The 13,092-nt window shown below is 39.9% G+C and overlaps 1 protein-coding gene across 4 annotated transcripts in view; it reads left to right on the top strand.

The window, feature by feature from the left end:
• The window catches only part of SYNE2 (spectrin repeat containing nuclear envelope protein 2), a 180,330-nt gene that overhangs the window by 47,827 nt on the left and 119,411 nt on the right, over positions 1 to 13,092 (top strand). For all 4 annotated transcript variants that reach the window (XM_062577244.1, XM_062577243.1, XM_062577241.1 and 1 more), the window contains 11 exons: positions 183 to 258; positions 1,021 to 1,139; positions 1,726 to 1,849; positions 2,882 to 3,039; positions 3,498 to 3,645; positions 4,862 to 5,457; positions 6,307 to 6,486; positions 7,307 to 7,457; positions 8,843 to 9,001; positions 9,709 to 9,870; positions 12,311 to 12,412. In XM_062577244.1, the coding sequence (XP_062433228.1) occupies positions 183 to 258; positions 1,021 to 1,139; positions 1,726 to 1,849; positions 2,882 to 3,039; positions 3,498 to 3,645; positions 4,862 to 5,457; positions 6,307 to 6,486; positions 7,307 to 7,457; positions 8,843 to 9,001; positions 9,709 to 9,870; positions 12,311 to 12,412 (1,975 nt within the window). The remainder of the gene's footprint in view (positions 1 to 182; positions 259 to 1,020; positions 1,140 to 1,725; positions 1,850 to 2,881; positions 3,040 to 3,497; positions 3,646 to 4,861; positions 5,458 to 6,306; positions 6,487 to 7,306; positions 7,458 to 8,842; positions 9,002 to 9,708; positions 9,871 to 12,310; positions 12,413 to 13,092) is intronic.

Here is a 13,092-nt window from a genome sequence, read left to right as displayed (position 1 = left end):
TAAGGGCAACTCTATTTTCTAAACATTTAGTAGTGAGTTTCAGAAACACACAAGTACACTGATTACACTTTGGCATAGCTGCACTGTTAGTTTTTAATCTTTAGCCAGAATTTCCTTTTTATTTTTCTCTTATATTTCATAGCTGCTTTTATCCTTAACCTGAAATTTCTTTTAAACCTTAGGGGTTCCATTGTTGCTTCTGAGAATGGAGAAAATCCAGGTTCTTCTCAACAAATGGATATCTTTTCAGCACAGGAGGTATGCAGTCCAAGCTTACTGTGATTATTTCTGTTATTATTTGTGTTATAGCAGAACCTCAGACATCTGGTCACAGATCAGTAACCCACTGTGCTTGGGAATGTAGATTAAATAAATCCTAAAAAGTATCTGTTACAAGGAATTTGCAACTCCTCTAACTGACTGAAGTCAATCAATTATCAATCACTCGCATGCAAGGAACAGCACTAGGCATACTGAAGAGATGTAAGTGGGACCCCAACTTTGCATTATGTTTTGCTGAAGAGTGCTTTTCAGCTGGAAGAGCTGTATCTGAAGCTCTGTGTTGGTCCCTGTAGTGGCCAGGTGACATGAACTAGTTGCAGAGGACACAAAGGAAAAATAGCAAGGGCAAGAGAAATGATAAGCTGTCTGGTATAAGCAATGGGACAAAGCCTCAGGAGACAGACAGTGACTCGGGGCTGCCCACGGATGGTCATGGAGCTTTGCTCTGCTGGTTGATGCCTGCCAAATTTCTAATGGGGTGGCTGTGTCTGCTGAGACACAGTGTCAGTATGGAGGGAATGAATGGCCTGGCTGCAAGTGCTCAAAAATTTGCTTTTTTGATTCATGCTTTAGTTTAAACACATCTTGTGTTCAGGAATGGAATCTCTCATCTCCTTTGGGAGTGTTTCACATGAAGTAATTGCTTCTTTCAGGAGTTCGCAGTTGTCTACTGATCTTTACTATGTGTTGGCGCAGCATAACACAGAGTTCATTGTTTTCCTTTTTATTTTTGCTTAGACATCAAGACCTGGTTCAGATATAGTTTGGGAAACAGACGTAACACATCAGAATGGAGAAAGCTGCCCAAAGAAATTTGAGGAAGACAGTGATTTGCCCTTACCAGCTTTATTAGACAGGTAATTTTTAAAGGATGAAAGGCATTCATATTAAGAGATGATACTATGCTGGAAATTTAGAAATGAGTTGAAAAGTGAACTTTTGCTATGCAGAACTCCCTTCTTAATCTACTACTGCATGTTTACTATTACTCTGTAATTGATAAAGAATCACTACAGTAGCTAAATATTTCAAGTGATAGGACTTTGTAGCAACAACACTTAGCGCTTAGAGATTTTTTCCTGATCTTTCCTTGGGTCAGAAAGATCTTTATCTGCCTTACTAGTAACTCCAAATAAAAAGTAAACATTGGAAAAGCCAAAAAAGGGTGAACTTTTTTTTTAGGGAACTGGTATTTTTACATGCATAATACTGAATTTAGAGAATACAAGAAGCTATTCATACATGAAAATTTGCCAGTGGAGCAATTTCTCAGGTTTTCTATATATAGGTCATTTGTGACCATTAATCTGGGTTAAAATATGCATTAGTAATAGACTGTGCCTCTTTTGTACGGTAATCTATTGTCAGCAAGTCCCAACCCCTGCCATGTCCCATTAAAATAGAGATAATGCTCGTTCTGAAAATGATTGCCTCTTTCTTCAGCTATAACACACAAAGAGGTAACTTGGAGGAACTTTTACAAATCAGCAGAGATAAAGTAGCATCTGGCTTTACTGATGAAATAAAAGGAACTTCATGCCTTCAGAATAAGCTGCTTGAACTACAGGTAAGTATTCACCCCTTAAAAACATACTCAGTGTCTGAACTGTTGTTTTTCTATGTGTTTCTATGTCTTTCTATGTGACCTTGTATGTGTTACACATACTGCCAAAAGACAGGGAGCATTGGCACTACCAGATTTATTAGGAATAGGAGGAAGTCAAGGGTTCTGCATTCGGCAGGGTGTGAATTCCTTCTTCACGGTTCAGTTGAGCCAGGTTGGCTGAAAGAAGAAATTGGCTTGTGGTATACAACAGGGGCTCATGAAAAAAAATAACTGAATAAAAGCAGCTCTGTTGTCAGCAGGCTTAAACTCTCTTATGCTGCAGTCTGGTCTTCCACAGTTTTTCTCCTGGTTGCGTGCTACCATAACAGCACCAGAAATGGAAAGAGTATATGTCTTGCTCAGCCTGGGGCTGGAGCAACTTCACCTGCTGTTTCTGGGGTGAAGGGAGGCAGGGTTGTCTTGCCATGTTCATGTAGGAGTGGCAAGCGTTGGAGTATGCTCAAGGCAGGAGCAACCTTCAGAGAGGTGAACGATCTGATGCCAACAGTGCATGTGCAGAAGAAAACTCTTCAAAGACTTACAGCTTGATCACATTTGTGAGAACCTTAGGGGGTGATAAAAGGCACACATTTGATGTTGGGGCATTTGTTATTGCAACTTTTAAGTCCTTCCTGTGAGCACACAGGTTATCTAGCATCTCAGAATTTGGTTCAGTTCTAAGGCTGTTTTTGTTTTTTTAAACAGCTAAAATTCTTATGGCAAAAACAGCCAAGCCATATTTATTGAACCTTTTTAGAAGTGCAGCTAAGACATACATTTGACGTGGAAAATTTTGGCATAAAATATTAGCAGAGATTTACATACAACTGAAAAGGGGGCCCTTAAAAAAACCAAAGCAATAGACACTCTTAACCAGAGGTGATATTTTCAGCTTTTTCTGAAGTAGCTCTTGTGACAGTAATTTTCTGAATTGACCTGTCTGTTGTAAAATATGGTATTATATTAATTCACTTAACCTTGCATATCTTTTAGATCATAGAGAACGAAATCAGTTCTGGCTGGACACAACTGGAAAACATCGCATCTACCTTAGAAAACCTCTTGGATGAAATGGAACTGGCTACTATCTCTGAAACACAAAGCAAGCTGAAAGGAGAGTGGAAAGAGCTTCAGGATATTATAAGTGCCAGGTATAAAATAGCACGGCATGATATTAGCTAAGCTATAGGTGATTGTAATGTAATTAAAGTGTGTATTGTGAAGGGAGTAGTGTGCATTATAGAAAATGTCTGCACATTTTTAACTCTGTCTTAAATTTTAATCATATAAAATCAGTCTTATCTTAATACACACATACATCTCTTACAGATAATGTGAATCTCTGCAAGCAGTTCAGTGTCAGATCTTTGTAATACTACTGTGTAGTGTTCCCAAGGTTATCATTATTTCCTTCAACTTTCTGATTAAATTCATTGTAATTCACCCTGCTTCTCTTATTAATCAATGAAGAAAACTCCTGTTGACTTCAAGAGGAGGAGGATTATTACCTCGCTCTATTAGGCAGTCAATCACAATGACATTGTGGCTTTTTGCCCTGTGTCTTTCCTTACTTGCTTTTCCAGTTCATGTTTCTTTTCATTTCTTGTAGAACGAACTCTTTAAGGACTGCTTTGGAAATTGTTTTGCCAATAGAAAATGAATCTATTCTTCTATGTGAATTAGATCAGCGGCTGAACAGAAAGGACGTCCAACAGTTTAATCTGATGAATAGTGATCTTGCATATAGGGAGCTGAAGGTAAGGGGAAATGCAGAGACTACACCCTAGCCAGATCAGTTATTAATATGACAAAGAACTAGCGAATTTAGTGGTATTTCTCATTCAGGAGTTTGTGACCATTTACAAGACCTCCCATCACTTCTAGCGCTTAACAGCATTTTACTTACCTTGCTTTAAATGGCCCTGCTTGTTTAGAGACAGGGAGCTCAGTGGGACCCACCATGAAGAACATAGTCTTGAATGTCCCTTCTTGTTTATGACTTTCCTTTGTTCTGGTGTTACATTGTTCTCACACGGCTGAATATCATCACGTGCTGTTCAGAAGAAATTACAGCTGCCCTAATTGTGGCCATTATTAGCTTTTTTTTTCTTCTCCTCTGTGTTTTACAATCTGAAACAGTATTCTTTGTGAAGATTTTTGGGGCTCAATCTCATGGTTAAATTACTGTGTGTCAGCTGAGCCATGACAAGTGCCACAGCTCTGGGAAGTACAGCAGGGTGTAAGCTCGTGTGCAAACTTCAGCTGCATTGTGCCACATCTGCTGAGGGGCCTGAGCACACCCCAGGATAGTTTTGGCAGCTCTGCTTATGTGCAGTTACTTGTTAAGCTGCTGTAAATAACTCTCCCTGCTGAACACAGAGACTACTGCCCAGCACTGAAAGTTTGCATTTGTCTGCACTTGGCTCTTGAGCTGAGCAGAGTTGAGGTCTCAAGCTCTGAGGCACAGTGATGGGCACTCTCTGTCTGAGATTGCTCTTCTTACCTGGAGTTTCACAGCAGTGGCATAGTGCTACTTCGTCTGAGGGCTGCATAATGCTGTAACCACATAATGTGCAGGAGATTTCTAAATGCACACCAGTCTCCTCCCAGTCTCTTCCAGAAGTATAGCATAAAGGATTGAGAAGACTGCAGAAGTAACGATCATCTACATGCCAACCTGTGCTCAGAGCAATCTGCAACTGTGAGAGCCTCCTGGGTTTCCATCCCAGGACTCTTGTCATCTTTTTCTGCTTTTCATCTGGTTGTTGTCAAGAGACTTGGGCTTCTTATAATGGTGCTCAAGTTCCTTTTGTGTGGAATACCGTTTTATCCTTCATTCTTCTCACAGTCTGATTTTTTTTTCTTTGGTATTTAGATTAGTGTAATTTGTTTTCCAGCCATGGATTCAGTTTGAAGTACAGGATATGGTTGTCTTTCACTTGCTAACACTGTTGGTGGTTCTTCCAATTTCAGGAGCTCCAGAGATCCATATTAAATCAGATTGAAGTGTGCAAACAACTGGAACACTTGGACAATTCAGCAATAGATGAATTTAATCCAATAGATCTGCAAGCAGCAAGTAAAATTATGGTTTATTATCAAAATCAGCTTGAAGAAATGAGCCATAAGATGCAGGTTCGAGAAACAGTCTTAAAAGATCTGGAAGCTTTTATGGCCTCATTGAGGAAGATTCAGTTTTCCATTAAACATGTAGATCCCTCAGGTCAACTGGAAACACAAAGAAAGGCATTGAGGGAGGCTGTGCAAGAAGTTTCTCATATGGCAGAAGAGGCTAAATGTTTGGATGAACGCTTGGAAAGAGTTGATATCTGCTTGGAAGATGCTGAATGCGGGAGAAAGACTTGCTGTGAAAAACTTGTTCTGACTTTATCTGAAGAGCTGAATGAGGCTCATGATCACTCAAGTGAACAGATGCTTATGGAGGAAAATGACTTATACAAGATTTTTTCCACAAAAAATAGTGAACTCCTTAAAAACATTCAGGATCTACATGACAGGGTTAACAGAATAGGCTTGAAGGATCCAACAATTCCAGCTATTCAACAAAGGTGACTTCTTTTTTAAAAACTCTTTTAATTTCATAGTATCCTATGGGGCCTGTGGCCCCTTTGCAGTAGAGCACTGAAACCTGAGCATATCTTAAAACATCTGTGTAGCATTGGTGAAACAAATTGGGAGCTTTTATGGTTGCTTCTCTCGGTCACAGCCTAAATAAGGAAGTCTTCTCTGATTTTTTTTTCCTCTTTAAACATCTGTGTATGTGCGTGTTTGAAGCAGCATAGATGAAGAAGAAATAGAAGAAGGTTAAGTGCTATGATCGATTTCAGTAAGAAAGCTGTCAAACAGGGAGACAGGTCTTCTTACTGAGCACCGAAGCACGTGCCCTAGAAACTCTGCGTTGCAGAAGTCGTATTATTTTACCACACACTGCGAAAGTTACTGATGTGATTTGTATGTCTCCTGTAATGTTTCAAAGGAGCTCTCTGCTGCCTTGCAAAGGATGAATAAACAAGTCACTACTGTTTATGTGAGGAGGAAAAGAGCTTATAAGCTGAGATCATACTTTTAGTTATGCCATAGTTGCCTTTCTGAGACCATATTTTAAGATGTCCTGAATGCACTTGTATTTTAATACAGGATAATTAACTACGTTCATACAGAATATATTGGCATTTAAGATTTTGGATTACTTTCTCAAAGGGCTCAGGTCAGTATAACTCTGCTGAAAGACTGTCAAATTATACCAACTGAAGATCAAATTACACTTTATGATGTAATTTAATATAGTCAGTGTGTAGCTGAGGATGAATTTCTAGGGAACTTAATAACTATATTGGGGAAAAAAGTCAAAGACCTACTTTAATATAAGGTTGTATTTCATTTTTTTCCTAATAAAGAATAAAATCATTAACGGAATTGGAAAAGGAATTGGATTGTGCTGCTGTTGAAATGAAAGCTATGCGAGAAATTGCTAATAAGCTCCCACACATCAAAAAGGAAAAAGCAGAGGAAGCAAACGAACAGTGCAGAGTTACAGAGAGGTTATGGGAGGATACAAAACTGTTGCTTGCTGAATGGTAAGGAAAAAGGTTATATTTTAAAGTGTTGTACAAATAAGGAGCTTGTAAAAATGAAACATCAGAAGAATCTTAGACTTTTTTAAAGTAAATGAAATGCTGATGTAGTAGCAAATGTTGCTATTATGATACTGTAAAATATCGTAATGCAAATAGTTGCACATAGAAGTTTGCAGCCAAAGCATATGACTTTTATTTATTTTTAAGTGATCACAGTCCCATCATTGAGCAGGTATACTGTGACATGTTGGACTGAATCGGTATCCAAAAGAAAAGCTGGGCTGCTACTGAGAGTGAGGTCTTCTCTGTTTGCTCTGAATTTCATGCCCCCATAAAATAATAAAAAGCTAGACTGAAACAGGTGGAAAACAAGAACTGGGAAAATAGGGAGCGACTTTTTGAGGAAAAGACTGAAAGAGGTTTGATAAACCTAACAATGAGGACTGGGAAAGGGTATGATTGATGACCCAGGGCATCCATCCTCTTTTTAGGATTTTTAAAAGGGCCTGGAGGATTTGGATGGCCTGGGGCAGTCCTGGTTAACCTGGACTTCTCAGGTCGCGTCACCGTTAAATGTAAGTGAGGGTCATATGATGGCAAAAAGCATCTCTGATTTCAAAAATTGTTCATCTACCACAACAGATATTTCACAGCATCGCAGAGATTCTGACTGGGTTTGTTCATCCCTCCCCTTTTCTGTCTTCCAAGTGTAATAATGAAACTTTTCAAACATGTTTGAATATAGGAGAATAAAGCAGACAAGAGGCTGAGGCTGCTCTTTCATGCATAGGCAATAAATAATGTATCTCTTTTTCAATAGCCAGGAGCAGTGTGCAAGGGCTCTGGAGCTCCTGAAGCAATACCAAAGCTGCAAAAGTAGTCTGACCAGCATCATCCAGAAGCAAGAGATTGTACTTTCACAGCAAATTTCTTACATGGGGAAGGAGAATTTGAACAGGATGATAACAAAGGTGAGTTATAAGAACTTAGTGACATGGAAAGAATAGCCCTTGCTGGCAGCGTTCACGTGTGGGGTTGCCCTTGCTTATGCAGGCTTCAGGGCAAATGTTAAGTCCTGTTCTCAGTTTGGCTTGCAGACTACCCTTAGGGACCATATCCTGGTTTTGTTTTGAGCTGATCTCTAGGTTTACTTAGTGAATCATGGTCTTGTTACAGGGAAGGGATTAAATAAAAAACTTAGGGAAAAAAATGATATAATGATTCTGATCCTGTTGAAAAACACCTATTGAAATCCACAAGGCTTATTTCACCCATACCATTTGGAATATTTCTACATTTTCTGCCAAGCTTATGTGGTAAAAACATTTTGGTGGGCAGTATGTAAAGTTACCAAGGCAGCAAATTCAGTTGTCACTGAGAAGATACTTTAAAGCATTGTACTGCTTGAAGCAGAAAGAATATTTAATATAACTCCTCGGGGCTGCTTGTTGTTCTGCTGTCTCTGTAGCTTCTAACCAAGAGTTGAGGCCCTTATCCTTTCCTTACCTGAGTATGTGCTGGAGTGCTGATGACTGGTTAGGTAAATCATGTAAAACGGTAAAGAGAAGGTGCTCTGCCTTGCTCTGGCTTGTGAGTCCTGCTCTGCCGTCCCTCTCCCTTACCTCTGGGGTTGACCGCATCTCTAGGAGAATGGGCTCGTCCATCTGTTGGAAATAACAAGACCTTTTCATACCAAACTGGCTAACGCTAGAGGTCAGTGTTTCATTTCCATCAGGCTTCCCTTGTTTGTAAACGCTGCTATTACAATCAAGCACAAAGAAGCAGTCTTGTGTACAAACAGAAAGAAGGGAAGAGGGCCATTCCTGTTTCCAGCAGAGTGTATTTGATAATGACTATTTTTACATAGCATTTAAGCTTTTCTTTTTTTTTTTCAAGTGGTTCAAAACCTGGGGATCAGCGTCCTGAGTTACGTTTTCCAGGGCTGTGATAGTCTCTGAGATGATTATTACAGTATGTTATGTTTATTTCTGCTGTAGCTGAAGTGCTCTGTATGGATGTATATTACCTTGGATCTTGCATTTATTATTTTTAAAGCAAACCATCTGTCTGGATCTCTTAGTCAGAAGAACACATTCATAGTTCCCACTAAGGTGTTTTGCAGCCAGTAACAAAAAAATACCGTCATTCTAATGGGGAAGTGTTCCTGTCAGTATGGTGGGGATATAACAACAGAGAATACATTCCTAGTCTCATTACATTACATAAAATGGATTATTTTGTGTCATGCTGTTGTTTCTCTAAACTGGAAAGAAGAGCATGCTACTTAAAAATGTTTTGCTGAATAAACAGTCTTAAGTAAACACGCCTGAAAATATCCATTTGGTTCTTTTCACAGATTGAAGAGGCGAAAGAGGAATTTAATGATCACTCTGAAGATGTAGACAGGATAAATCAGATCTGCAAAAACCTTCAGTTCCAGCTCAATAAAATGAGAAGCTTTGAGGAACCTCCATTTGAGAATGAGGCTAACATTATTGTGGACAGATGGCTGGATGTATGTAAAAAGTAAATTATCAGGGTGGTCTTATCTGTTATGCATTATAGTAATTGATTCTGACTTGTGCGTAATATTTGGAATAAATTAAGTACAATATGGCAAAGATTCTTAAGAGATAAATTCAAGTGTTTACCGCAGCAAAGCTTACAGAATGTCTATTGGCATAATGTTTCTGAGCTGTCAGGTAGTTTTTATATCATGGGCACTCCTCAACAGTAAAAACAGTTCTGAGAAATGCAGAAAGGCAGTATTTGTGGTTTTTGTGTGAATCTGTAAGCTTCTACAGCAACTTCAGTGGATTTAGACTTTGGAGACAATCTGGAGAATTACTGTGCTGGTGCAGTTAGTGAGAAACGTTTGCTGCTGTCGATCTAAGCAGTGCATCAATACTGAGATTAGATGGTATTTACTGAGAGCAGATAAACATTAATGAGCAAGGCTCCTTCCTAAACCTGTCTTAAAACTGGCAAGCTGCTACTGTGATTGGTATGTTTAGCGACATGTGTGGCAGTGATTTAAATATCTTCTCCATGACCAGTTCACTGTGAAGACACATGAGATTTTTTCCCTTGCCGCACTTGTTGTTTATGTGGGCGTTTTCATCTTGCCAGGATTTTATTACATTGCTTTGTTTTTAGAATATATTTTTTTTTGATAATTTTTGAAATCTGAATTTGTTTTTCTTTGTATAAATCCTGTGGTAGATCAACGAAAAGACTGAAAACTACTGTGATAATTTGGGAAGAGCCCAGGCTTTATGGGACAAACTTCTTAGTTTATCCAACACAATCGATGCATGGGCAAATGCAGAACTTAAGAACATAGAAGACCATTGCCTGACCGAAGAGGACCTTACACAGCTGAAGGTAATTTGAATGTAAATTCTTTAGCATTAATTCATGCTGTAGTGGCATGAACTTCTGACTGTAAGCATGTGCATCGCGTACGTTTACCAGCGCTGCAAAGAAGGGGAAGTCACAGCATTTGTAATTCTATCTGCAAGGACAGTTTCATTGAACAAACTGCATAATGCATTGAGAATATAGGTCTTGGAAACAAATAGAGAGGCCTATATGTAGATACAAGCTTTGTGGTGATGTAAAACTTTTAAATTAATACAGCACTCCAAGTGCTGCTTTAGATCCCTGCAGCCCCCTCGTTCCTTTGCACTATACAAACATACAGCGAAGAGCAGGCCTGGAAAGCTTGCAGTCTGTGCACAGGGGCACACTCATTTCCTAGTACCTAGCAAAGAAGCAGAGGAGAGCAGCTGTAGAAGCAGTAATGACTGCTTTTCTTGTTAGAAAATGCCTGTTAGTAACGACACTCTAGCCTCAGAAACAGCCGGGCAATGCACAGTTCAAGAAGAGGTTGCAAATGTGAGCTGCTGGTTCCTGGGTCCTTGTCCTGGTGCGCTCCCAGGGCAGCTCCGTGCAGCTGGCTGCAAAGGGTCTCCAGGGGCTTCATGTGGACAGACAGATGCCTGCAGAGCCTGGCCAAGGACTGCCCGAGCCCCTTCTTGTGCAGGTCATAGCCCTGACTCCAAGTGCAGAGGTGTGATTGCGTGTAGAGATGCATACACTAGCTGTGCCCACTGAACGCCTTATTTTTGTGGGTAAATATTTTAACTTCAAACTTCAGGGCCATAACCAACCAGTTGTGCTGCTTTGTAGTAGTTGCAGCCATTTTCTGCTAAGCAGAAGGAATTTCCTGTGTGAGTTGGGCTGAGGTGTAAAGCTATCCAGTATCTTCCTGTTTGAAAACATGCAGGCAGCTTTTTCTCAGTGTTTACGTGCTATAAATGCCCAAGGTTTTGTTACGCTTATTTGCAGCATTACTGCTACTGTTAATCTCGCTCATTTGTTTTAATTTGCAGAGCAATAAAAACCCAAAGTGTTCAGTGTTTGTCGATCTTTCTGGTGAAGCAGGAGTATAGGTGCTCTGCAGGGGTGGCTAATTTATTACATTATTATTGTTTTTACCATTGCACTGTTAGAGTTTACCTGGGGTAGTTCAGGTCCCTGAGGGCTATACTAAAACACGTCAGCCACCAGCTGCATCTTAAGAGCCATTTTGTTACCTGGAGACTGCTCAAGCCCGCGTGATGTGACCGTGCCCCGGCGCGCTCGGGAAGGGCTCGTGCTGGTGGCCGTAGCTGCGCAGAGGTTGCTCTGCAGGAAGGTAATTCTCGAAAGGGAGGGGAGGAGATGGCAAGGGGGAGAGAAACTCACAAACTGCAGTAAAGGTGGAAAGCAGGAAAGAAAACTGAACTCAGCGCATTTGTGTTTTTATAAAATAGTTTTAAGCCCAGAGTGAGTCGGGCCTGTTTATAGGTTATTATGTTTTCTAATCCTGAAACATCCGTGCATTACTAGTAATTACAACCCAACTGTTGCATTATCTATCATGTTACATAGAGCACTAACCTGAGGTCCCTTGTGACCACCCAGCAGAGCACGGATGCACGTGCTTTCGAGAAGCTTATCACAAAAAAACTGAATAATGAATTATTTGACTGTATATTTAAAAATGGTTTTAATATAAATATTGTAAGAGAAGTGCTGCTTTCTCCCTTAAGCCGGTATGACGGTAGGAGCTTTTCTAAGGGCTGCAGTGGGTGAATGGGTCTGGACGATTCACCATGAAAAGAGTATGAAGGAATAGTCTGTCCTGAGGGAATATGGAAATCTGATTTGGGAATGAGAGATGGTGTGACTGTTCATGACATTTCTACTTTCTTAAGTTGAAGTTGATATTTTATTTTCACATTTCTGGCTTGTTCCGAAGTGCATTCAGACAAGTGGGTGTCTTTCCATTTGCTTCCGTGATCACTGGGTCAGGTGATTTATAAACAGAGAGATCTACATTTTAAAACCGCACACAGAATATGTTGTGCACTATCACATCCCTACCAAAGTATATCATCAGGGTGCCAAGGGTTGCCTTTAGGTCCATGACATCTGAAAGTATTTTAAGATTCTTTTTAACAGAAAAAGTAGGAAATAAGGTTATTTTCCTACTTCTTTTGTTGATTGAGTTGAGGCAGAAGTAAAGTAATTAAGATTTTAGAATTTGCACTAGATTTGCATAAGAAATGCTTGGCTCTGGAAACCTAGAATTTTTTATTCCTAGTTAAAAAAAAAAAAATAGATGGTTAAAATGAAAATCAGAAGATGTACCAGTTGTTGGAACTCTATATGCCGAAATGCAGAATTAGAAAATAAGTGATACAATTTCCTAGCAGAAACATGGGAATTAAATTTGAATGAAAGCAATATAATTACAGATGTGTGTTTTTCCCATCAGGCATGTTTACGAGTCCAAGAGCAGAAACTCCAGAAATTTGACAACACTGTGCTTGAGATAGAGGAACTTCTGAATAGTAATGAACCACCGCTGGAGCTGCAGGTAGGAAGAAGCTTATAAAGCTAATGTGCCAGTACCCATCTTTTACAAAATCATTTCTTGGTTTGATGTAGATCTGCCCAAAGAGAAATTGAGGTATTTTGTTAGCTGTTAACCATCCATTTCATTTCTTGTCTTTCTCAAGCTGTCAACACCAAACTTGTCATTTTAAACACAAAGATCTTAGTCCTGTGCCCTGTAGGGGCTTGGCCCTTCCCCAGCCATCTCAATGCTGCTGAACGATACCATCCTTAACAATCCTGGCCTTTAGCTGTCTGCCAAGAATGAGGCACAGGGGGGCTTCCTCATCCCTTTGGGATCCCAGCAACTCAGCACACTGCCCGTCTATTTTAAACCATACCTTTACCTGGATATGACTTAATACAGCTTGTTAGTATGTAGCTATTTACATGTAGGAATGTTAACTATGATATTTGCCTTTGCAATGGCACCAGAAAATCTCCATCTTTTAATATTTACTTCACCCATCAAGAGTAAATACTTTTCCCCATTTGAGCCAATATGGCCTGCCTTGATCTTACATCAGTTCCCCAAGCATCTGCTCCCAGTCGTGGTCAGGTGGACCTTGAGCTTGATCTAGTTTGGCCATTTGTATGTTTATTCCCAGCAGGCAGTGAACTCAGAGGAGTTTTGCTGGGTAAAGTGATCCAAGGAGTTTAGGC

The sequence above is a fragment of the Rhea pennata genome, chromosome 5, assembly GCF_028389875.1.
Source record: "Rhea pennata isolate bPtePen1 chromosome 5, bPtePen1.pri, whole genome shotgun sequence".
Lineage (NCBI taxonomy): Eukaryota > Metazoa > Chordata > Aves > Rheiformes > Rheidae > Rhea > Rhea pennata.
Note: the sequence above shows the minus strand (reverse complement) of the source record. Positions and strands in the feature narration are given on the sequence as shown.